This window comes from Piliocolobus tephrosceles, chromosome 16, assembly GCF_002776525.5.
Source record: "Piliocolobus tephrosceles isolate RC106 chromosome 16, ASM277652v3, whole genome shotgun sequence".
Classification (NCBI taxonomy): Eukaryota; Metazoa; Chordata; class Mammalia; order Primates; family Cercopithecidae; genus Piliocolobus; species Piliocolobus tephrosceles.
In genome coordinates, this window is record NC_045449.1 from 33,141,551 (window position 1) to 33,166,829 (window position 25,279).

The 25,279-nt window shown below is 57.9% G+C and overlaps 2 protein-coding genes across 6 annotated transcripts in view; both read left to right on the top strand.

Moving 5' to 3' along the window:
• The window catches only part of BCAS3 (BCAS3 microtubule associated cell migration factor), a 722,154-nt gene extending 704,302 nt beyond the window's left edge, over positions 1-17,852 (top strand). For 2 of the 5 annotated variants that reach the window (XM_023204674.3, XM_023204678.3), the window contains 2 exons: positions 4,075-4,140; positions 17,003-17,852. In XM_023204674.3, the coding sequence (XP_023060442.1) occupies positions 4,075-4,140; positions 17,003-17,151 (215 nt within the window). In that variant the 3' untranslated portion in view covers positions 17,152-17,852. Of the gene's footprint in view, positions 1-4,074; positions 4,141-13,629; positions 13,721-17,002 lie in introns of all 5 variants that reach the window. The other 3 variants (XM_023204675.3, XM_023204677.2, XM_023204676.3) reach the window with 3 other exon arrangements.
• Positions 17,853-25,137: 7,285 nt separating this feature from the next.
• The window catches only part of TBX2 (T-box transcription factor 2), a 12,962-nt gene continuing 12,820 nt past the window's right edge, over positions 25,138-25,279 (top strand). The window contains exon 1 of the mRNA XM_026456744.1: positions 25,138-25,277. Coding sequence (XP_026312529.1) covers positions 25,138-25,277 — 140 coding nt within the window. The remainder of the gene's footprint in view (positions 25,278-25,279) is intronic.

Here is a 25,279-nt window from a genome sequence, read left to right on the forward strand (position 1 = left end):
CCAGGAAGGGTTACAGTCTTTCGGCCTCCTGAAAATACGAATTGTTCTCCTCTCCAGGATCCCCAGTGCGGCCGCCCATGAGACCCAGTCTTCGTCTTTAATTTTTTCCTCCAAGCCTTACCTCTCCAACTTCCTGGGTCCCCTTCTCAAGACGGGCAAGGGTGATTCATCGGTGCAAGCCATAGCTTCTGGCTTTGTCTGGCTCTCTTGCCAAAGTCTCTAGGCTTCTCTGGGTAATATCCCTGGTTGCCCACTGCTCCTAAAATTTCCCCTCTCTCTGCAACACCAAGTTCCTCAGCAAATGCTGTCACCCAAGCAACTTAGCCGGGACCTAGGGCTTTCCTCTGCCTTATCTAATTGGGCCCTGGAGTTTTCCTCCTTCTATAGCATCTACAAAAGTTCTCTCAGTGTCTTCTCTTAATGACCTCATCAGTGGCCCAGTGTGTTCTTTCTGTGGGTGGGGCAGAGAGGCTCTGTCGGTATCTGCCAGTTTCTTCCCCAATAGGCTGGAGAAAAATAAGAGAGACATGTTTCCTATCCTCAAAGAGATTAAAGCCCCAGAGGAGGCCACAATACTGAACGGTGGGTCTGTTTCTCTCTGACTTCTACCCCCAGCTTCCCACTGGGCCTCCCTAGCTGAGCTGGACCAAGTGGAAGTCAGGAGTGCTCCCCTGCCCACAGGGCATGGTCCTTCTGGGATGCAGAGGCAAAGCTAGAACTCTCCAGTACCTACTGCCCTGATTGCTGAGGGTGGGAGAAGAAAGTGTCCCCAGAGGCACAGGGCCACCAAATAGAGGGCCCAGTCCCACCAGCAGGTCACAAGCGTCCCTGCTCGGGACAAGAGGGAGCAGCTGCACCAGCGAGACTGTGGGATAGCCGGTGGCCTCAGCAGGGGTGGCGGTGTTGGTGTTGCTATTTGTGTCTTGATTCAGTGTTGGATTGCCTATTCCTAGCTATTTTCCACTGGCAGAAGAGGCCAAATCTGAGAGTCCTTTCAGTTCCCAGCACCAAGCTCCTGCTATTGGAAAGAATGTGTGTGTGTGTGTGTGTGTGGGTGGGGGGGGGGGGGTTGTTTCCCCCTTTTCGTTGGGATTTGAAGCCCTCATCAAGAAATGGGGGAAGCCTGTGACCCTGGGCAAGTGCCTTTCCCTCTCTGGGCCAGTTTCTTCCTCTGTGACACAGTGTCGGGAGGAGGAGCTAGTAAATGTAGTAATTGTTGGCCTCCTGTAACTCTGATGTCCTGGCTGCTGTAGGGTGCACTCGGTCTCTCTCATTTACCCCTCTCCTTGGTAGCAGTGGCCACCCCTCCCATGGGACTTGTATACCTCAGACTCTGCCTGCCACATAAATGTCCTCTAATTGTCAGAGCACTGCCAGGTAGACCTTCCCCTCTCCAGTTTACAAAGGAAGAAACGAAAGATTTGAAGTGAGATTACAACTAAAAGATGTGGGATTAAAATAAGACATCTGGGAAGAGGTTCCAGTTATTAAGATCCTGCTGGTCTCACCTGGTCTGAAGAGTTGGAGTTTTATCAGTTATTCTCACCTTTTATTCAGAATAAGCAAGGATCCAGCAGAGGAAGGGGACTGTCACTGGCAGGCCCTGCCTTGACTGCTGTCTCACTTCCCTGCTCAGAAAGCGCCCAGGCCTGCACATTACCACCCAGGCTCCTTGCCGTCGTGTTTCTGGTCTCTTACAGGCCTTCCCCACCTTCCCCTCCAGCCTGACCTCCCACCTCCCCTTCTGCAGCAACCTCTGCATATTTCACCTCCTCCACCTTCATGCAAACATAGGATCTCAGCATCCCCAGCACACACCCTGTTCCCCTGGCCCTGGTGCATGTTGGTCAACCCTCAGGAGACCGCTACCCTCCCATCCTGCCCAGTCGTCATCTTAGGCCAAGCTCAAATCTCACCTCCTCTGTGTTGCTTTCCCTGACCGTGAAGCCAAATGTGTGCAACTCTCTCTGTCTCTGAATTTCTGCACCACCTACTCACTGGATACTTGGACCTGGGCAAAGAGTATATGCTGTCTTTTCCATTAACTTGCTCACCAATTCCCTTTGTTCTGCCATTGGAAAAGGTCCAGCCCTGGTGGTCCCTTCAGCCCCTCCCTCACCCATACTCCCACGAGTGTCTTGACCCACTACTGGTTCTTTGAACCGAATCTGCAACATCTTTGTTATCCCCAGCCACCAGCCTTCTCCCTGCCCAGCAACCAGCACTGGAAGGAGAGCCCGGCTGAGCCTCAGTTAATGTTTGTTGAGTGACTGGATGGGTTTGTGTGGCCCCTGAGAGGTAAATGAAAGCCAGTCAAAGCAATGGGAATCATTATTGATTAAAAGTCACGCTTGTTAGTTTCCGGCCAGGTCTCAAATCTGATTCTGGGTTGATCATTTCCCCCACCCCACCTTTGTCACTAAGGCTACTGGAGGCCCCACCAGGGGCACAGCTGTAATGGGAGTTTGGGCTGAGACTGTCCTCTGCATATTTCTTAGTTGTCTAAAGTCACCTTTCAACTCTTTCACCAAGGCACAGTGATTCCTGTCAACAAGGAGGAAGTGCCAGTGTGACCTCTGTGACCCTTCAGAGTCCCCTCTCCAGGTGCTGCCCCACATGAAAGCAGGAATTACTGTGGAAAGCACAGGCTTGGACTGAGGGGCTGGGGGAGGGCTGTTGGACCCCCAGAGCATGGGCTTTCCTCTGGAAGCATTAACGGAGGTAAATGGTTAACAAAAGGGAGGATTTCTCCCTGTTCCTCCTCCTCTGCCACAGTATTGACTTTTAACCACTGACCTTTGTGTGAGGTGTGAGATTCTGAACAAAGTTGAACGTGGTCATGGATGGTTAAATTCCCACCTTTCCCTTTGGCCCCTGCCTCTGCCCTCTGCCTTCTCAAAACATGGCCCGAGATGTAGAGGCCACCCCCTGGATGTGGTGGCCGCTAAGAGAGGGAGACACACTGGCTCACAGAAAATGAAAGTTGGCCATGACCCTCTGACCCTTTAGGAATCCAGAGGCTTGGCTCCTAGAAGCCACTGAGTGCTGTACTAAGGCCAGGCCAAGCCAATCTGATTGAACTTCACAGAGAAGTGAAGTTCCCTAGCAGAAGAAGGCATTTTGGAGCACCCATCCCGGAAACAGCTTTCTAGCCTCGGCCTTCTACTTATTTCTTCCTGCCCACTCCTCCTCCCACCCCACCCCTGCCCCCAGGGACCTGCCAGCCCACTGCATAAGACATTTTTAAATTTGCTGGCAAAATCCCCCAGCACCAGGCTTTGCAGCCCTCCCCCGTTACCCACATATTTTTTTATGGGGTATAGCCCGCTAGCTTGCACTTCCACCCCTCTGCACCCTTCATTGAGTTTTGGGAGAAGCACCATCCGGTCGTGTCATTTGTTCAGGATGACTTTTCCATTCCGTGCCCACTGTGTTCATTTTCCTGGCATGTTCCCATCATCTCCTGGCTCCAGTTGGCCAGGGCCAGCGTGCCATCTCCATGCTGTTGTGTGTGACTGTTTGGTGCTGACCTGAGGGGTGGGTTGGAGGAGTATGAGCCTGGGCTGGGTCCTTGGAAAGCCTGGAGTTTCTTGGTTTCATGCATTATCCATCCCCGACCACTGAGAGCTGAATAGGAGCATGCAGTTAGTGCCCTTGAGCTGGTCTTTGTGACCTTTCCCTAAGCAGCCCAATCATACACTGCCATGCAGCTTTGAAGTTTCCAAATCCACAGAAGCTGAGAGGAGAAAGAAAATCTGAGGGGTTACCCAAGATGCCGGCTTTGTCTCTACATCCTTCCCTACCCCAGCCCTGTGCGGCAGGCAGGAGTGTAGGAACTCAGGTAGCTGGACTGGGGAGGAGGGAGAGAAGGAAGGATGATACCAGTTTAGGCTAGTGAGAAATCTGTAAAACCCTAAATGTGCTGTGCCTGGGAACAGACCATGAACACCCCCGCGAAGCTCTCAGTGGTCAAACCAGATTTGGGTATCGACTCACTTTGATCTCAGCTCTTCCTGCTCTCTTAAAGGTCCAGTTTGTGATCCTCTTTAAAGGAATATTTTATTTTCAATACAGACACAGCCCTTGACGTAGCAGTAAAAACCTTCCCCCCCGAGAGACACGTGGCTGTGAAGTGTTTTGGTATGTAACATCCTATCTTTGCCTACGTGGAAGGGGTTATCCCATTGCTTCTTTTGTCCCTCAAGAGGGTGCTCTCCCTAAGCCCTTGTGCCCAGGCCCGGGAGCACTCTAGGGAGGGCAGGGGTCAACTCAGATGGGAGATCCCTTCTGGCAGGGGACTGGTTTGGGATGGGGAGCGGCTGTCATCCTTCACCCAACAAGAGTTTCTTTGAGAACGCTACTCCCTGCCCCCAACTTTGAAGATGGAAGTCAAATTTTCGGACTCTGCTGTGCAGAGCAGAGAGGTCACTAGGCTCTAATGCATTTACCATTGACTGCCCCTCTTGTAGTGCGTCTATTAGTGAGTAATTTGATTTGTACCTATTCATTTGCAGTCCCTGCAGGAGCCTGGAGCTGGCCCCTAGTATAATTGGTGCTGTCTCTATTTTTACATCATTAGATTAGCCCCGACTCCTGGCCACTTGTTGTCTGCGCTTGTCTGTCCATTTATACAACCTAATGTAACACAAAATTCATTACTGATCACATTACTTTCAACTCTGAAGCCAGCCTTGTGATAAACATTTGGTTAACCCCTTCCTACCCACAGGAGGGCTGACAGAACAAATGCACTTCCACCCGACAGGCAAATCAATATCTTAATACACCAAAGTGGAATTGCATTTCTAGATTTGTTATTCCTCCTGGAGGAGCAAATGGAAAGGCTCGCCTGAGCCAGCTGAATTGAATAATGAATAGAGCCCCGGCACCAGCAGCCAGTCTGCGAGCACAGCACAAAGGCAGACCGGCATCAGCCCGGCCTTTTCCATCTGGACGGGCGGCGGCACCACCACAATTAGCTGAGACCGTGATCCTTTCCCAGCCACAGCGTGTGGGCTTGAGACACAGGCTGGGACCCCAAAGAGGGCAACAGAGGCCATGCCCCAACACCATTCCTTTAGCTAGGCTTGGCCTAGAACACTAGATCAAGAACTGGGTTAGTTAACTTCAAGCCTTGTTCACTGATGTCAAGGCTACCAGACGCTAAATGCCACCGAGAAGTTAAATCTATTACTAAACTCAGGTTTACCATTTGGAAACAAACCTAAAAAGCTCTTCCTCTTTAGAGCCAGGTCAGTGACACTGGGATTGGTTGGTTCACACCAACTTGTGTGTGTGTGCCTGTGCCCAGGGCCAGCATTCTTCGGCACGCAGATGCTATGTGTGCCTGTACATGGTTCTGGTTCTCTGGTGGGGTTGCTGTGAGCAACATGTGGGACTCCAACACGGGAGCTGGCCAGGAGTCTTAAAGGGACCTCAACCTCAGCACAGCGTTATTAATCTAGAAAATTCTCTCCTACCCCCAGCCTAGTCATCCTCTCCCCAACCCCCATTGGTCTCTGGGTAGCAGCCACAGCCCTAATAAGTCATTAACTTTCAAGACAGCTTGTTTCAAAGTGAAAAATACTCCCACTTATTAAGAAACTCTCATAAAGCCTGGGGCCGGGCACGGTGTGGCTCACTCTTGTAATCTCAGGACTTTGGGAGGCTGAGGAGGATGGATCACCTAGGTCAGGAGTTTGAGACCAGCCTGGCCAACATGGTGAAACCCCGTCTCTACTAAAAATACAAAAATTAGCCAGACATGGTGGTACACACCTGTAATCCCAGATACTCAGGAAGCTGAGGCAGGAGAATCAGTTTTTGTTTTTTGGCCTTTTTTTTTTTTTTTTTTTTTTTTTTGAGACAGAGTTTCGCTCTTGTTGCCCAGGTTGGAGTGCAACGGTGCAACCTCAGCTCACTGCAACGTCCGCCTTCCAGGTTCAAGGGATTCTCCTGCCTCAGCCTCCCCAGTAGCTGAGATTACAGTCACCCGCCACCACGCCCGGCTAATTTTTTGCATTTTTTGTAGAGACAGGGGTTTCACCATGTTGGTCAGGCTGGTCTCGAACTCCTGACCTCAGGTGATACACCTGCCTCGGCCTCCCAAAGTGTTGAGATGACAGGCTTGAGCCACCATGCCAGGCCAGGAGAATTGTTTGAACCTAGAAGGTGGAGGTTGCAGTAAGCTGAGATCACACCGCTGCACTGCAGCCTGTGTGAAAGAGTAAGACCCTGTCTCAAAAAAAAAAAAGGAAGGCGGGAGGGAAGGAAGGGAAGGAAGGAAGGGAAGGAAGGAAGGAAGGGAGGGAGGGAGGGAGGGACTCTCAGAAAGCCTGTACCACAATGATTAGAAAAATCGGCATAGGGGAAGGAGAATGGAACCATTACCATGAAAGTCGTAAGTGCCATGAACAGAAGATCCTCCAGTGGGAAGGGAAGCGGGGAAAAGCAGCCCTCTAGGGACCATTCTGCCTGGATTTGGATATGGGGAAGTTCTGGGCAGGAGGCTGAGGGGCAGAGGCACTGAAGCCTGAAACAGGACACCCCCTCTCACAGAGGACTGCACCTTGGACCCTGCTGTCCCTTCAGCTGTCCAGAGCCCTTCCAGGCCAGAAGTGGCAAACAGTCCTGTGAGACGTGGAGGTCCTGGAGATTCCTGGAGAGGGCCAGGCACCACTCAGGGCCTTGTCTATTAGACGGATTCCTCCACCATCTCTCATACCTCTCCTCCTTCGTGTACAGGGAGGGGGCAGGGAGAGGGGCGCCTCCTTGCAGCAGGCCCAGGGCCTCAAGGTGAGAGGTAAGAAGTGGGGAAGGGCCTCACCCTGTCCTGGGCTGTAGGACCAGGCCCAGGTACTGAGAGCTCCTTGTCCCAAAGATTCCAGAATCGTAACCCTCAAGCACTTCCTGCTATGAGGAGCTACAAAGCAAGCAGGGGTCCCCTCAGCAGGGTATTATGACACCACCACATCCCAGCAGTGGAAGGACACTGGTGTGTCACTGAGGTGAGCCTGGGCACAGTGCTGTCTCCTCGGGGTCGGGGAGACCCTTTCAGAAGGAGTCGGGGCACTAACTCCCCACCCCCACCCCCGATGAACCCCCAGCACACCGTCTTGCTCGGCTGCAAGCCCGCAGCTTTGACCTCAGCTGTTAATCCTCTCAGGTGGGTAAATGGAACACGGGGGTGGGGGAGATCCGTGTATCCCATGGTGGCCCCAGCCCCATAAGCTCTAGGAAACAGATAAGGGCACAGGCCTTTGCCTTTGCAGAATAGGATGGACCAGTGGCAGGGAGGAACGCGCGTCTGCCTGTGGAATGAGAGACTGTGATTTCTTAACCTTGATGGAAAAGGGGAAAGCCACATCTTACCAAACTCTTCCGCTGCGTCGTAGGGAATTTAATTACATTTGGACATTGGAATGAGAAGCAGATGTGGCTCTGGCCTGCCGGCCAGCAGCTCTCAAAGGACAGCCGCTGTCCTGTGGTCTGCAGGGCTCAGTGCTATCTCGTCACGCTGGAGGGTAGCTCGGGGAGACCCCTTCCCAGGAACTAGGGTGGCTCTTCCAAGCTTCAGGGCTGGACTTCAGGACACAGACAAGTCAAGGCCAGCTGCCAGCACCTAGTGCCAAGGGCCAGTCTCCAAGCCCTGTCCCCTCTTCATAGCCGGGTAGAGCAGGCGTGTGTGCTGGTGCCTGAGACTCCTCCAGGCCCCTCACTGGCATCCACACAGAGCGGTGGCGTGGCAGCACCTGGATGGGCGTTCTCCATCCCAAGCCCGCCTGCCATGCCCCTCAGCACTGAGTCCACCCTAAATGGCATCGGCCAAGGCTCTGCCCCCAGGTTGGCACCAAGGAGCTGGAGCTAGGAGCGGTATTTCAACCCCCCTCCTGGGGGGCCCTCCGCCTGCTAGAGACAGCAGAGGCAGCAAAGCTTATTTTTTTACCCAGAGGTCTCGCGTGCGTGTCCAGTGCGGGTTCTGCTTCTTAAAGCCCCCCACATGCTTTTCTCATTACAGCCATACACACCCAGTGAGGTCACTAGAGCGGACCCTCCCCTCCTGTGCCACAGATGCTGATGCAGATGAGAAGTGAAGTGACTCGCTCAGGTCATTTGGCACATCTGTGACAGCACTGAGGCCAGAGCGAAGTCTCAGCCTCTTAGCACAGTCCTCCTCCTCCCCAGGCCGTCCACAGGGAGCGGCAGGGCAGGGCAGGGCTTCTCCCACATCTGGCCGATCCTCAGCGTGGCTCCGGCCAGTCCTCAGACACATCCAAACTAGGGACATAGGAGCTGGGTCAGCGCAGCCTTTTCTGTCCCCTCGTATAGCATGTGGTGACCGCATGTACTCTGCCTTGGTCAGGGTTTCAGGTTTCACTGCCGTAGTGGGCACTGAGAGGGTCCCTGGATGTGGGGTGCAGTCAAGGTGGTCTGGGTGGGTGATCTTCTCCTTTGAAGCCAAGACTTGGGGAGGCGTGGGTAAGGTGGCTTTCCTGGGAGTGAGGTGTGGTAGCCTTCTTGGGGAAAATGGCCCCAGTCCCCACCAGGCCAGCACACCCTGTGGCTCAGACCTGCCCATGCCACCACTCTTTAGTCGTTCAAAGGCTGCAAAGGAGAACCCGCGCTGGGCTGGAAGCTCTGCCTGGAACTCCAGTGCCCTCCCCACGACACACACAGGCACCGTCAGCTATGGAGGAGAGGCGTGGCTGCAGTAAGGGACAGGCCCCTCCCAAGTCCTCCTCAGTCCTCAGGGCTCTCTCCTCCCCAACCTTTCCCACCTTCATTCTCCCTTCCCCAGCATTGCAATACACATCTTTCCCGGCATCTGCCCCTGTCTCTGCTGGGCACCCCCAGGTATCTGGGGCTCTAACCTGTCTCTCAGCCCCGCTCATGGCGTTAAGGCCGCAATGGCTTGCTCTCATGAACAGGGCTTCCGGGAGCCTGAGAAGCTTTTCTCTGTGGGTCCTAGAGGGAAGGGGAATGGGTGGGGGAAGGTGACATGCCCGTGCCCTCCCTGGTTTCTGGGGTGGAAGCTCAGGCACAGAGAGGGCCCGCTGCCCACCTGACTTGCAGTGTCCTCAGCCCTCACCCTAGCTAGGTGTTGGTTATGACTTTCACCTTCTGGGGCGGTGGACGTCTGGCGGCATCTGAGGTCTCTCATCCTCAGGTCTCCCAGCAAACCCTGCTGAGGCTTTAAAGCACCTGTGCCTGGCTCCAGTGGCCAAGGGCAGCAGTTCCAGGCATCCTGAGTCAAAAGCACCAGAGATTTCCCTTCAGTGTTTGGAGCTGGTGAGGGCTGGATGCAGGATACGCCATGCGGTCTTGCTTCATTCTGTGACAGCATTCTGGATCTCACTACCTGTGAGGTCAGAAACAAAAGCTGGGCAAGGAGGAGAGAAAGCATGTTCCTGGGAGCCTGTGTGTGGAAAGAGACTCCAGCCAGGAGGGAGGCCATGCCTGCCCCCAGGCCCCAGCACTCAGGCAGGCGCTCTCAGGAGCCCAGGCTGTGTTGCGGGGAAGGCACCAGTGCATGAGGTGCCTGGGCCAGGGGTCTGTGCTCAAACTTAGGCATGAAGCCCCCGAGATAACAGCAGGCCAGAGTGAGCCCTGCCTCTCACCTGCTCCTTGGTGCCTGCAGCCTAAGCCAGGGTTCCTGTTAGCAGAAGCAGAGGAGTCTTTTCATCCTCAGCTTCCAGAAGCTGCCCTCCTTCCTTCCTCCAGCATGCCTGGGAAGGGGACAGAAACCCCTGCCAGAGGAGAAAGGGGACTCCCTTCTCAGTCCCTGCTAGCCCAGCCCCCCATCCTCCCAAGCGCTCACTGCTGGTGGGCAAAGAGGACTCCTGGTCTGTGGGTATGGCAGCCTGGCAGCCCGTGAGATCTGAAGCCTTAGGGAAGAACTGGTGGGGAGGGGAGCCCCACGCTGCTGGGTGAAGCCTGGTGGGGCGGGTGGTGGGGAAGGGGAAAGCGCAGGGGAGCCGGGAAGCCTGGGAGGTGGGTATACTGAGTGCAGTGGGAAGCGGGACTGCCTTTAACTGCTGCACTTTTCACCTCCTAAAAAGTGCCCTGGGGGCTGAGGCTGGCTCCTTCCCAGAGTGTGGTCTCTGACAAGGCTGTCAGGGTTTAGAGCCAATCTCAGCCAACTCCATCTCTGTCTCACAGAGCAGGCCCCCGCCTCCTCAGCCACCCTCTGGAAGAGACAGCAGTTGTTTTCAGGCACAGGACTGGTGTAAGACAAGCAGCCCCGAGCCATGTCTGCCTGGGCCACCACCTCTCCAGGTGCCAGCGCCAGCACCAGGAAGCTGCCAGCCCTGCTCAGCCCCACACAATTTGCTCAAGTCTTCCCTCCACTTAGCCTCTCTCTCTCCAAGCCCCATTTTGCATAGCCGGTCCTGTTTGCAGGACATAAGGGCCCTGTGTGCAGGCCCCTTGCTGACCAAGTTGATCCCTTAGGGGCGGACCCCATATGGTCCATTTACTGAACTTAGAGCAGTCACGTGACCCGCTGGTCTCCTCTTCACATGTCCCATCAAGGGAAAATGCAGAAAATGCCTGACCTGCTAATGAGAGGACCTCCCCAACTATGTACCTCACTCCCCATTCAGGAACCCCCAGGCAGAAGGGGACTGAGGCTGTTGCTTGCAAACCTCCTCAAAGCCAGGCACTGGGCAAGCGCAGGCAGCTCGGCTGGCTGCTGTGTGCCGCGAAGCCATCCGCTCCCCTGGGCCACCACCAAGCCCAGCCCCAGCAAGGGTCTTAACCACAGTCCCTGCTGATGTGGGACAGCTGAGAGGTGGATGCAGAAGGGAAAAATCGATGCATGTCAACAGGGATGGAAATTTATTTTCCATCTTGGAAGAGGGTATTTGCAAAGAGACGAGGAGGGAAATGAAAAGCTGTAAACACATATCTGCCATCTTCCTCCCTGGGCCATATCTTGATTAAAAAGAAAGAATCCTTCCCAAACTCCAGTGGAAGCCAAGCTGATGAGGGCCTGGATGGCAGAGACACCTGCCGGGGAGGGAGGCTGGAGAGGGACCCTGTAGTCCTGTGGATCATCACAGTGACTAATCCGATTGCAGCAATAATAGTAACTCACATTTGCTGACTGGAAGCGTTAAGCACTTTGTGCTGCACTCTACATGCATTATTTAATTTCATTCTTAGAACCAGGCCATGACACAGACGTTGTTAACCTCATGTTCGGGAACCTGAGGCGCAACGATTCGAGTAGCTTTCCCAAAGTCTCCCAGGTAGCAGGTGGCCGGGGGCTGTGCTCTTAACCACTTGCCTAAACGCCTCCACCAAGCTGGGCAGACACTGCCCCTCTGCCTTCTCGGGTTCTCCGAGTTGGGGGGATGGACTGGCTGGGGGAAACATCCTCATCCTCCCGCTCACTGCTGGAAGCAGGCAGAGCTGTGGGTGCAGGGTCAGACTGGACCCTAAGGTCTCATGCTACTCCCACCAGGCAGCGTGGGTGGAGATATGCAGCCGGGGCTCAGTCACAGTGCTCTGCCAGTTCCTTCAGTGGGCAGCATCAATGCTCATGTACAGAGCCGTGGACGCTGCTCCTTTTGTGGTGGCAGAAGTGCCAGAGCTGCCCAAAGGCTGAACCAGGGGCCCCAGGCAGCCTCTTCCTAAACACATACAGAGCACTGCCCTCCCTGGCCCCACTCAGTCCCTGAGACTAGGGCTCAATGCCCCTGCTTCCAGAAGCCAGAGGAGTTTTTCCTCAGGGCCTTTGATTGGCCAGACGTCCAGCTTGGAAGAGACCCAGAGGACACCAATCCTGAAGCAGGACTTCCTCACTCTTTTTTTGTTTTGTTTTTTGAGATGCCAGGCTGGAGTGTAGTGGCACAATTGTAGCCCACTGCAGCCTGGAGCACCTGGGCTCAAGGGATCTTCCTGCCTTCTGAGTAGCTGGGACTACAGGCACATGCTACCACGCCTGGCTAATCTTTTAATTTTTGGACACGGTTTTGCTGTATTGTCCAAGATGATCTTGAACTCTTGGCTTCAAGTGATCCCCTTGCCTTGGTTTCCCAAAGTGTGGGATTACAGGCGTGAGCCACTGCACCCTGCCTGACTTCACCTCCGACCTGCTGCTGGGCGCCCTGGTTTGGCCTCTCCAGCTTTCCCTGCGTCTCACACAGGCCCTGTGCCCTCCGCATGTCACCCCTCCTGGGGAGTCTGCTGCCCATCAACTCACAGCCTGGCAAAGGGACCACAACACTGCACTGTGGGCGGGGGGGCAGGGGCCATGCTACATGACCCAGCTCAGGAGTAGGGTAAGGTATGGGCAGCTGTGCCCTTGCCTCCTCACAGACAGAGAGCGACCCCACCCCACGCCATCTCCCTGGACACATGCTTCCAGGTGACCAGGGTTGCTTCTCTCTAAAAAGGCCAGCCCCCTCTCTCCGCCCCCTCTGACACCTCTGAGTTTGGACTGGCTCCATATGGAGTGGGGCGGCATGGGGATCCAGCTTGCTTTTTTTTTTTTTTTTCACCCTGAGAACAGTAGTGCCAAGGATCGAGCTATCTCATCCTTCACTTGTTTCACGAGAGCAGAGGCACCTTTCCTTCAGGTGCTACTCATTCATCATTCCCCTACCCCTGGGGCCTGTCTATCCTGGCCCAAGGCATAGAGGGGCAGCTGCGGGTAACAGGCCCATTTCCAATATGAGCCAACAGGAATGGCTGTCCAGCATGGGCACGGGGGCCGGTCTTAGTGATGCCGGAGCTGCCAGCACCCTGTGGCCCGCACCAGCACCCGTTCTTTCTTGGGGGATGGGGGAAGGGGGTGAAGAACCAGGGCTAGTGGCTGCTTCCTCTTCCTTGGTTTTGCTCTCTGCAGCATGGGTATATAGCTCCCACCGCCCAGGGAAACCACATCCCTGGAGAACGCAAGGTCACAGTGAGGTGACTGGGTCTAGCCACTTGCCTGAGAGCCACTCCTCCTCTCCTGCCCTACTTCGGGGCCTGGAGAACAAGCTCTTTGAGAGCTTTTCCCACTGACCAGAATCTCCACACCTCTAAGCGGGGAGGCGGCTGGGGACACTTTCCTTATTTCCTGCCACAGAGCCCCCAGCACTCCCTTCCGGGCCCTGGCAAGTTCCTCGTGGACTTCCCCCACAGGTCCACCTCAGCCACAGGACAGCTGCCCAGACCTGGGGGTCTTGGGAGTGGGGGAGGAGGGCAGCAGTCAGGAGTTGGGCCACTGAGTCAGAAGGTCCAAGGGCGCCCCTAAAAACTGCAGTCTGTCTCCCTGTCCTCTTCCAGCAACCCACCCGCCTGGGGCCCCATCTGGCACTGCATGGGCCGTAGGTCCACACCGCTCCCACTTCCTAAAACTGTTCCTCATGCTGAACCTGTGACTCCTCTCCCCCTCCCCCCCCCCGAACGGGGTCTTGGCCCCCCGTCACAGCAGATCCATCTCTGCGACCTCCAAGAGCGATTGATCCCCAGCCCCTACACATGCATGTCACTGTCCTCCTTGACTGCAAGCTCCCCCTCCTCACGGTGTGCCCCTGCACTTCCTGACACCTCTCCACCTGCTTGCAGAGATCAGTGTACTTCTCAATCGTTGTCCATATCTTTTCCAAAAAGATTCCTCAATGCTTTTCTTTTCAAAAGGGAAAAAAAAAGGAAAAAAAAAACAATGCCAACAGCCCAGCGTCCGTGAGCAACCCAACAGTAACAAAGCATGCGTTCGGGATGGAGGAAGGTAAGGCCACACGTTTCCATTTGCCGCTTGCTCCTAGGGCTGGGCGGCCGGGATGACTTGGAGTGGGGAATCTGAGCAGCCTTCCTCCCCTCCACTTCCCACACACACCCCTGCTGCAGGGGGAGGAACAGAAGGGGTCTGAGAGGAGGCATGGAGAAAAGTGCCCACAAAGCTGCCCTGGGGCCAGCAAGCCACCGTTTCTTTCACTGTTAGTCTGTGTTGAAGAATGGGCCCCCACCTCCCCTTACCACATCATTCATTCATTCATTCATTCATTCATGCTAGAAATGTTTAGGGCACCCATGATTTTCCAGGCCACTAGGGATACAGAGATAAGGCACAGAACCCCCGTGAGGGGGTCTCCTCTAGATGAGGAGACACATGGGAGGGTGAGGGGGCCTGGGCTAGGAGTCAGCATAGTGTAGGGTGGGGTCTGGCAGACTCTGTTGGGGAGGGACAGAGCGGGCTCATAGAGGAGTGGATACTCATGCTAAGCTTTGGAAGATGAGTAGGTGTTCTGGGGCCCAGGGAGCCAGTGTAGGGCTTTTTAGAGCAATTTACATGAGCATAGGCCCAGAGGCCTGGAACCACCTGGATGGGTCCAAACACCACACAGCTTCATCACTTTCATGTCTCAGACATAATAATGGGTACCACTAGTGAGGGGTTGGCAGCAGGTCATGGGAAGGCCATTTCATAGTGCTGGGGAGTTCAGAGCTTGCCCTGGGAACTGTTAGGAGTGGTTGAAGGCTTTTACACAGAGGAAAAGCAAGATGAGGGCTGTGCTGTAGACAGCCCACTCTGGCTTTGGCACAGCGCGGGTGACCTGGAGTCAGGAGACCGAGGCGCACAGTGCAGGCTTAGCCAGGGCAGAGGCAGAGGAGGGAGAAGTTCAGCAGAGCTTTGGTTACCCTGGGATGCGGGGGCGAGGGAGAACGCTGCCCCCATCCATCTTACCCGGGCCTAACTGGCAAAGGGAAAATTCGAACAAGGCACTCAGGCAGTCCCTGGCCCCCAAGAACGGTACATTCATCTTGTAAGTCCCTGGGCGGCTTTCCCTGCACTGTGGTGTGATGGGCTGGGGTGCGTCCATGAAGACTGATTGGTGGGACCACCGAGGCTGCTGGGGTATTTGCTGGGGGCCTATGCCAAGGGACGGTGGGGGTGCCATGCCTGGGCCTGGGCTCCCGTTTCCTGGCTTCCTTGGCAGTGTGGACGTAGAGGCATTTTGCATCAAGGCTGTTGAAGCTGTCCCTGAGCTGTAAAAAGGGGCCAGCCTTCCCCATCCTGGTGGCCCTGCCTGCTTCTTCCTCGGGGGCCTTCTTCCTTAGGCCTGGCGGCCCGATCCTAAGGAAGCCCCTGCTTTTCTTGCTCCTGCCGGTGCTCTTCTCCCGCCTGCCTGGCCCTGCTGTCAGCGCCCCCTAGTGCCGGGCCAGCCGCGCATGAGGGCGGTGGTACCTCAGAGATCGCCCAAAACTGGGCTTGCTTGTGGGGAAAGAAGGCAACAGAGGGGCCTCTTGGAATCTGGAGCTTCCACGTAGAATCCCCAGGGTCTACCCTCGGCTTTACCACCCTCTCCATCTCATAGCACGATGGCCTGTCACCCCAAATTAGGGTGATACTGAAGAAGGAGCAGGAAAAAAAGATCCTACCTGCCTTCTTTTCTATCCGTATCCAGATAGCTCTTGACTTTCCCAGGCAGCCAATGTCCCTTGGAGATCAGGGACCATAGTCAGGCCCTCGGCCCCTGTCCACAGTCCCATCCCCCTACTTTCCCCAATTTGCCAAGAGGCCCTGGTGTCCCAGTGAACTGTCCCACCGAGACCCAGGCCACAGACTCGGCTGATGGATCCCAAGGGCCCCTCCCCCCACAAGGCCCAGGTGCCTGCCTCCTCCCCACTCCACTCTGTGGCCGCTGCCAGCCTGCAGAGAGTGGGGGTCAGTGGCTCGCTCCTGGCTGGCTGGTGCTGGCCGGCCCAGGAGTGAAGGCCGTGACCCCTTCATTCCCTAACCAGAGCCAGCTGTACTGCGCGTGTGGTGGCAGGAGGCCTGGGAGCGGTTGCAGGCTGACGACCAAGGTCTCAAGCCAGACCAGATGAGTGCAACGTTTGTGCACATCTTGCTCTTTCAAATAACTGCTTTGAGGTCCTGCACTCCTGGGTGGACAGGCCAGACCCCCTCAGTCACAGGCAGGCGTCCCTTGGAGAAGGTTGCAGGTCTACATATCTTGGCTTGGGGCAGACTCCAGAGACTGCCCAGTATGTCTGTGCCCACATGTCAGAGCCCCCAGGGGAGACTGAAAGGGAATCGGAACTGACCACCTTCAGAAAGCCAAGAAGTAATTGGTTCTTCCTTACACTCAGCAAGCAGGGAATTCCGTTCCCAATCCACCTACCCCAGGACCTGACTTGGGTCCAGAGATGGTAGGACAATTGAGGGGCCCATAGCTGAATGAGATGGGTCAAGCTGCCACATCTGAGATGGCGTGCAGGGCCAATATGGATGTGCAGGGCCAAGGAGGCAGAGGAGGCGGAGGGCAGGACTCCCTGACTGCCCTTCAGGTTGATGCTGAGGGGCATCCAGGAGACTTGGGGCCCAAAAGGAAAGGAGAAAGGAGGCACTTCGGGCAAACAGGGACCCTCTCTTCACTGGAGAAGGCCCCTCTTAAACCAGGCATCCTCTCCCAGGGAAACAGGACACTTGCCAGGAGGTGCCAAAGATGAGCCAAGACCTGGCCATCAGGCGGACTGTGTGGGTGAGCATGAGTGAACGAGTGAGTGGCAAAGCCAGGCAGAAGCTCCAGGCACAGGCAGGGTAGGAGAGAGGTGGGGACAGATCAGGCAGGGGCGCTGCAGGCCCTCCGGTGTCCTGGCTTCTCCCCGCCTGCCTCCCCTGTAGAGCCAGGACAAGAGGCACTGTGGAGTTGGGGGCATGCTGGCTGAGCAGGAGTGTGTGCAGGTGCGGGTACAGGCCCTGTGAAGAGCTGTGTTGTCCACACACATCGTCAGAGTGGCCGTGCTTTGGGCCTAAAGGTCTTCCCGCAATAGGGAGACCGTTCTCTCACACCGGAGTCTGCCAGCCAGGGGGCTTTCCCTCCCCTGGCTGAGCCTTCCTGTGACCTGAGCTGCCCCCTGCCCGTCCAGGGAGCAGGTGGGGATCCCCGTGCGGAAGGACACAAGTGAACCCAGAATGGTGCCTCAAGGCAGGCAGCCTGGCCCAGATGGTGCCCCCACTCCCCAGACCCAACTCTAACCAGGCCTGGCCCTCTCCTGTGTCTTGCAGAACTTCAGCGAGAGGGAAGCATCGAGACTCTGAGTAACAGCTCAGGCTCCACCAGTGGCAGCATACCAAGAAACTTTGATGGCTACCGATCTCCGCTGCCCACCAATGAGAGCCAGCCCCTCAGCCTCTTCCCGACTGGCTTCCCGTAGGTACCAGCAATCTGCTTCTGACTGGCCAGCCCCCTCCCCTGCCGGAGGAGGGGAGAAGCCCCGCTCTGGTCCTACCCTCCAGTCTCTGCTCCTCCTTCATCAACCACCTTCCCCAAGCTTAGTGACAGCAGCCACCCATCCTACCTGGATGGAGAAGAGACCCTTCTCCAAGCACCTCGGCGCACCTGCCCTCTGCCACACCTGTCGGTGGAGGCTGTGGCCAGGAGAGACTGCAGAAGCTCGGTCCCTGTGTATGTTTGCATATGACATCCTGCATTGGATCCGCTTTTGTATTTTTTAACCATACCCACGGTGGGGCGGGGAGGGGGGCCTGGAACAGTGACCAGATCTGGGGGCCTGAGTGGGGACAGAGTTGATGGTCCACCCGGCCATCTTGACACTGAGTGGATAGTCACAGCCTCAGCTCACGTCTGGCTGTGACACGCTGCCCCCAGCTTCCCCTGGTCAGCCCCACTCCAGCACAGGGTGAACGGAGGCCCGGAGTACTAGGGAAGGAGGAAGGGAGGAGACGCCTCTTCTTCCTCCTTTCTTTCCCCATCTGTTCATGGGAAGAGTTTGTCTTTCTTATCTTGAAGCCCCTTTACCCTGGTCCTGTACTGATCAGTGAAGGAAACCGTGGTTACTGAGGCCCTGTCGAAAAGTGCACGTCTTGTCCAATAAATCACGCTGCAATTGGTGTCTATCCCTGAGTTGCTGGGGTCAGGGTCCTCTCCAAACGCTGAGCAGAGTCCTTTGGCCTGAGTGCCCAGGATCCCAACACCCCCTTTCATGTGCAGCTTGGGGGCAGAAAGAGTCAGTGGAGGGTTGGAATGGGAAGAACTTTTGTCCTAGAATTTGGATGGGGCCTGACTTAAGCCCATTCTCCAAGCATCTTGATTTAAGTCCATTCTCTAAGCATCTTGCCTGTTGCCAGAGGTAGTAAGTTCTTGGGGTGCCACAAGGTTGGACCCTCCTCCCTGGGGATCAGGGCTTGCCTTGTGCTGGTGGGTTGCTGTCGGGGGGAGAGTCTGGCAAAGCCTTACCTGGGGGGTACCTTGTAATTGTCTCTCTTTTTAAACTCAGAAGATGGAAGGGTGGTCAGGTGAAGGTGGGCATCTCATGAAACCTGGCTGGAACCTTCAGATGACAAGTTCCTGATTTTGTCCCCCCGCCACCACCACCACTTCTGGACCTAAGTCAGTGGCAACAAGGAGACAAGAACAGGGAGAACAAATGGTGCATTGAGCAGGAAGGAGACGAATGCTAGTCCTTTGTCCCCTTCCCTGGCCCACACTTCCCAGAGACCCCAGGCAGGCCTTGGAGAATGGAAGGAAGCCCACAGAGCCAGGTGTGGTTTGGGTGAAGTTTAATGGAACAGCCATAGAAAAGTTGAGTTCACAAACAGGCCTTCCCATGCAACTGTCCAGCCAGAGCTGGGGCAGCTCCTGGGGACCCTGCCCGCTTCACACACACCCATCCCATCCTGAGAGGCCTTCATCTTCAGTACCCTTCACCAGATCAGTTGGGCATGTTGAGGGCAGAGGTGGAGGGTTGTTGAATCATACTAGGCTCTGTAAGCTAAAAAGATGATCCTGCATGGGGCGGCATAAGCCAGTCCCTCCTGCCTGGGCACCTGCAGGGCAAGAAGTCACATGCCAGACTGAGGCATGCCGGCAACACTAGCCTGGCCCCAACAGTAGGGGGTGTTGGAGGAGCTGCAGCTTTTCCCCATCTCCTGAATTACTGATGAGCCTGGCACTGCCCCTACCCCCAGCTACAGCCATGTTTCAGTCATGGGGACAAGGAGGAGCGTGCTACCGGGCTACCTGTGCGTGCTGCCCATGGCCTGTCTTCCTAGGGATGGCTTCAGCTGCCCTAGGAAGCATGAGCCTCTCTGAAACCACCCCAGGACACATGAATGTGGCAGAGACCTTGCTGCCAGGGGCTCTCTCAGCCATTCAGGGAACTGGCTGGCAGCTTACAGAGTCAGGAGTCCTCCCTGACCTGGCCCTTCCCCTTCAGCGGGGGCAAAACAGCTGTGGCCTCCCCCAGGCAGGGAAAGTGGTGGGTGTAGGGCTGGACTTGCCGGCTGAGCTTGCAGGACAATCTGGTTATTCATCTGCTTGAAGCCAGGGCAACTCTTTGAGTATGTGGGGGAAGGGTGAGGATAAGAGAGACCAGATAAGCTGGCCCCACAGCGGCTGCCACTGGAGCTCAGGTTATCAGAAAGGCCTTGGGCCTGGCCTCCGGCTAATTGGGGAGGTTATGAAGCCTGCCATAGCCTGTAATCAGCTGGAAGTGAGAGCTGGGCCCCAGGGTGGGGGACCTTACTGGCCACTGGCCCCAGAGCAGCCGCTTCCTATCCTCTACAGATAACATCCAGGGCAATCTGGGACTCACCCCCAGCCCCAGCAGACCTCATGGTGGCATCACCTGGGAGGGCATCAGAACATGAATCAAACTGTGGCTGGATCAGGGGACCTTTAGGAATCCATGTGGCCTCCCGATTCTCTCAGCACTACCTGGTCAACAGGCAGCTTTACTACAGACTTCCAATTTGATGAAGGAAAAATACCTTCATGATCTGGAAAGAGGCTGGTGGGAGCCAGTGTGGCGACTGAAGGTGCGAGAGTACTGTCTGGGATGAGAAAAGGCCCGGGAGCCAATTCAGGCACACAAGCTCGAACACCAGGGCCAGCCCCTCTGTAAATGAGCAGAGGCCAGGCCAGGCAGCCACCAGTCTGGAAGTGGATATGGTTTCTCAGTGATAATTTTTTATCTTCACAATTCAGGGACTCATGAAACTAGAAAGTACCTGAGAGTTCTGTTCGATCCTCGTTTTTTGCAGATGACAAGCAAGCCTGAGCTCCAGAGAAGGGCAGGGCCTTGCCCAAGGTCACAAAGTCACACACCTAGTGAGCTGATCCCTGTCTGCACCTGGCTGCTTAACACCCTGGCCAGTTCCCTTAGAGGGACCCAAGTCCGAGCTGACCTCCCTGTCCTGTGCCTGTATCCCATCCAGGACGCTGACCCTGCTGATCCCCATCCGGACTCCATCAGGCTTCCTGCCCAGGCTGAGACACTGAATTTGCAGCTGCTCCCTTGCCCCTGTATAGTTGGAAGGCAGCCCCCACACTGCACACCTAGAACTGGAGGCTCTAGAGGCAAAGGGACAGTGCATCCTGTATGTCTCGAATTCAGAGCAAGAGCCCAGGGGAGGGTGGCAGCCCTAGCATCTCAGGATCACCTTGCTGTAGGAGCAGGCGTAGGCAGCTCAGCAGCACCAGCTTCTTAGGAGTGGGTTTGGACTTGCTCTCTTTAAGGTCCCAGGGTCCCATCCCAGCTCTGCCACCGGCAGGTACGTGGCCTTGGGTACATGACTGCACCTCTGGAGTTCAGGGTCCTCATGTGTAAAGGAGGGAGTAGAGGGGAGAGAGCGGCATGCCCTTCCCGGGGGCGCGACCGAGCGGAAGCAGGCAGAGGGGAAGCTGCGGATCCACAAGGCAAACCCATGGTTCCAGGGGAAGTTGACAGCCAGGCCAGGTGCCCCTTAGCCGGGATGGGGAGGGCGGAGGCGGCACAACTAGAGCCCAGATTGTGGCACGCCGTAACCACGCTGCTCCAGGAAATCCCGACCCGCTCCCTGCGAAAGCGTTTCCGAACGCGAACCCAGAGCCTGTGAGCGCGCCGGCAAGCCCCGCCCCTCTGTCGCAGGTGGGCCTGTCCTAGGGGGTCCTTCCTGCGCTCTACCCCGTCTCTCAAGCCACTCAGTCGATCGCCCCGTTCACGCTCCCGTGATCCCAGACACCCATAACCATGATCTCGCCTCCATGCACATCCAGCGCACGAAGGTTCACAGACGCGCACCTCACTTCTGCGGACCAGGTGTCCCAAGCGTACAGCCGCCACCCGCGGAACCGCGGCCCCGGGCCAGTGAGTCGTCTGCAGCTCCCCGGGTTATGGGATTCCCCAGAACTCTGGGAAAGTTACCCGAAGTCCATCGGGGATGCTGCCTTGGTTCTCGGCCGCGTGATCTCGCCCTCAGGTGCAGAACGACGCCCTTCCCGGGCCCACAGCTGCCAGGCTGGGCCTTGCCATCGCATGCGCCGGGGAAGACCAGGGACGGGGAAGACCAGGGACGGGGCCACACAGGCTGCAGAGGCGCTTCCCGGGGCCACCCCGCGACCATGAGGGAGTCGAGCCGCCGGCTCTCCCCGCGTCCCCCGCCCCATCCCAGCCAGTTGGCCCGACCCTGCACGGGATAATTGGGACGGGAGGGAGGCGACGGGCGGGCTGCGGCTCCAGAGAGACTGCGCGCCTGTCAGCGGCAATTTGTTTAAGTGGACGGGACGGGACGGGCCGCTGAGGGCTGGGGTCACCGAGGCCGCAGCCCCCACTCCAGCCAGACCTGGGACCGCGGGGGATCCCGGCCCGACCGCTAAACGGGGCTGGCTGGCGCCAGGGCTCCGGGAGGCGCGGTCCGGCGGGGAAGCCGTGATGGGAAGCCACTCTGTCCAGGGAGTGTCCTTCACCCCCACACTCCCCACGTCCAGGCAGGGACCGACGCGCCCGGCGGCACCCTCACAGCGGGCCCATAGCACGGGGCCACACACGTCCCCTGAGCTTAGCCTGGGCACATTCGTCTGCCACCGAGGGCTCCCAGTCTGCAGCCCGCGCCCCGACACTCGGACGCACGTCCGTCGCCGGCTCTGCCACGCGGGCGCACAGCCCGAGCTTCCTGCTGCTCACTGCCCGCGGGCTCACGCAATCCCAGCCCTGCACACAGAGGAGGAAGCGGCGGGGACCCCCTGCCACCTCGGAGGCTCAACCCGGGGAAGGCCCCAGCAGTCTCCCTTAACCCTGCGAGAGGTGACGGGGCCGGAGGACGTAAGGGCAGCCACGCCAGGCTCCCGACCGCGGCCCCACCCGGCCCAGGCAGTCCCCGCCCCCGCCCCCTTTCGCTGTTGCGGGAAGCGCTGGGCGCACTGACCGCGCGCCACCGGCCGGAGCCCGCCCGACGCCCCGGCCGGAGACCGCCTGCGAGAGGGAGGGGCGGCCAAGCGCGCGTCCCCCGCCCGTCTGCGGGACCCGGCCGATGCGAAGTGACAGGGGCCGGAGCTTTGTTGTGGAGCCTCGGCCGCCTGGCGCCAGCCGCCCCCGCCCGCGCCCTCCCCCTCCAGCCCCGGGCGGCCCGCGAGGCGCCCCACGGGGCCTCTTAAAGAAACACGCACACTCGGCCCCGGGGACTCCGCCAGGGACGCGGGTTCCTGGGAAGGGGGAGGGGGCCAGCCTAGGCGGGGGAGGGGCCCAGCGGGAGCCGCACAGCTCCGCTCCAGGGCCGCCCAGGCCTCCCCAGCGCCAGTTTTCGATGAGCCTCGGGCATTCCTCGCTGGAGAGTTTGGCTGAGGGTCGCTACAGACTCTTCAGAGCGGCTGCAGCAGGACCTCAGACTGATTGCGGGACCGCAGGGCGGGGCGAGCGGTGAGATCCTGGCCGGGACAGAGCCCCGGAAAGCCAGAGGGAAGGTCGGTGCCACTGTAGGTGGGGTCGCCGTCCCCAGATGCAGCGCTGCACGGTCGCCGCCACGTTTCTCGGTCAAATAACCCAGGCCTGAGTGTTTCAAACTCTTCAGGCCTCGGACCCCTGGACCAGCTATGGATGGACTGATAAAATGTACTAATGTCTAAAGCGCACACATTTAGATGTACACATACTCTTACAAGGACAAAAGTATGTGTCTACACACACACACACACACACACACACACGACTTTGCAAATGTATTCACGGATTCCTAGGCCGGTACCTGGGTTTCCGGTTAAGGAAAGCTGCCCTGGTTATTATCTGGTCACCTCACCAGCTGCGCAAACGTGCCCACAACGGGTCCCTCCCCGAGGGGCCACATCTCGCCTAAGGTGGAGCCGGCAGGTATTTGCCTATGGAAAACTGCAATGGCTGCTGCCCCGACTGCGTAGACTGCGCAGCACGTAGTCAAAGATTCGTTCTGGCCAGAGAGGAGATACTAAGAGAGGAGCGACCCAGCCAAGAACGAGGTCGTGGAGAAAACCCTGTGGGGGCGGCGCTCACGTGCGGTGATGAGGAGTCCTGAGGCCCCTGGGGTCGGTACCGAAAAGTATGGAAAACGGTTGCAGAGGCCAAACTGCTTCCGTCGGTCCCGAATCCGCACTGCCAGGAGAGATCCGACCTTTAACAACATTCAACAACGAGGTGCCCTGCGACCGGTGTGCGCAGCGGGCGGGCGCCTGCATGCCTGGGGCAATGTGGGATGTGGGATGTACGCGCCCACCACGCGGTTGTAGGGGTGGGAATGTCACCCGTGGCTAGTGCATGCTCTGTCTTTTCCTTCGGAACACGACCTTCAGGAATCAGCCTGAGTGTTCGCGCCCGAGCCCGATTGGAAGCAGGTGCGTGGTCGCTTCACTCTTCCAGTGCACACCTTGAGTTACAGCTCTCGCTGCGTACAGAGGGCACCACACGGGGCCCGAAACAGACACATACACATACCATCACTTCATGGGGGGGAATACTGGGGCTGCCAGAAAACAGAAGACGAAGACTGATCACGGAAGAGGGGGCTTCAATTACAGGTGCTCGCCGACACCCCAACTCCTGCACGCGTTACTCAGCACTCCTTAATTTAGGAGACGTGCACTTCCGAGGGATAAGAACAAACTCTAAAAAAGTGGTTGGCAGAACGAAGAGAAGATACCGGTATTTTGGATGAAGGAGACTTTCGTCTCCGCTACCGGATAGGGCGAAAATTCGTTGGGTCGCGGGTGGAGAATCCGGGGTTCGCCCGCGCAGTGCCGCCCTGTGCTCAGCGAAAGGTGCGCTCACCTTCCTAGCCCCAGGACCCGCTCCTCCCAGCCGCTGGAAAGCTCAGGGCGGGGCCCGGGTCTGCGGAGAACTCCAGGTTCCTTCCGAGTCTTCCGGTGAAGGCGGCCGTGGGTAGGGGGTCCCCGCGTTTCCCCAGCGCAAGGCCGCGTCCAGCTCCCGCCCGCATCGGCCCCAGCAGGGCTCGGCCATGGCTCCACTCACCAGCTCCCGCCACCTGGGATCCGCTCCCGGACCTCGGCAGCCAGAGCCTCCCGACTCGCCCGCCCACCGGCCTCGCTTTCCAGCGCCTGCAGTCTCTTTCCAGAGTGCAGGGACCCCCAGGCGGCGCCGCGACCGGGAGCTGGGTCGGAGGCCAGGCTGGGGCTCGGGCCAGAGCAGCCGGGCCTCCAGGCGCGGGAGAAGGAGGGCGCCCCCTCTCCTCACGGGGCCGTGTCAATGCTTTGCACTTGGGGCCGGCGTGCGGCTGCGGGTCCTTCCCCAAGGCCCCGGGACCCGGGCGCCCCTCGCCTCAGGCCCTTTCGGCGGGTCAGGTCGGCCCTCGGCGCTCTCCAGCCCCGCGCAGGCAGCCGCGGGCGCGGGCGGGCGGTGGGGGCCGGGACAGGAGGAGGGGTCTCGGGGCCCGGCGGCCCGTCATTGGTTAATATTTTATTCTGTTGACATGTTTTCTTACTGCTGAGGCTTCCGACACCTTCTCCCAGGCCCCCCCTCCCGGCCGGAGCTTGGCCTGAGCTGTCAAAACCCCGCCCCCGGAGACCCACAATTGGTCCAAAAAGCGTAAAATCAGCAATCAAGGGGGGCCTGGCTCGTTAGCGCAGGGGATCCGAGCTGGGCAGGACATGTGAGATAGTCACAGTTTTCCAGAGATCACGACAAGATCTAACCAGTCGCGCGTGGTTCCCGGCGCCGGAGCGGGCCAGCCCAGCCCAGCCCGGCCCCGCGCAGAGCCCCCGCCGCCCCCGCGCACAGAGCCCCGTGCCCCTTGCGGTGCGCCGGACGGGGAGCCGGGAGGAGCAGCTGCCGCGTCCGCCACCCGGGTCGTCCGTCCTCCGCGCGCGCCGCCGCCCGGGCCGGGGGTCCGAGCCGCGCGCCCCCGGCCCTGGCCCCCGGGCGCCTGGGCCGGATGTCCCGATGAGAGAGCCGGCGCTGGCGGCCAGCGCCATGGCTTACCACCCGTTCCACGCGCCACGGCCCGCCGACTTCCCCATGTCCGCCTTTCTGGCGGCGGCGCAGCCCTCCTTCTTCCCGGCACTCGCGCTGCCGCCCGGCGCGC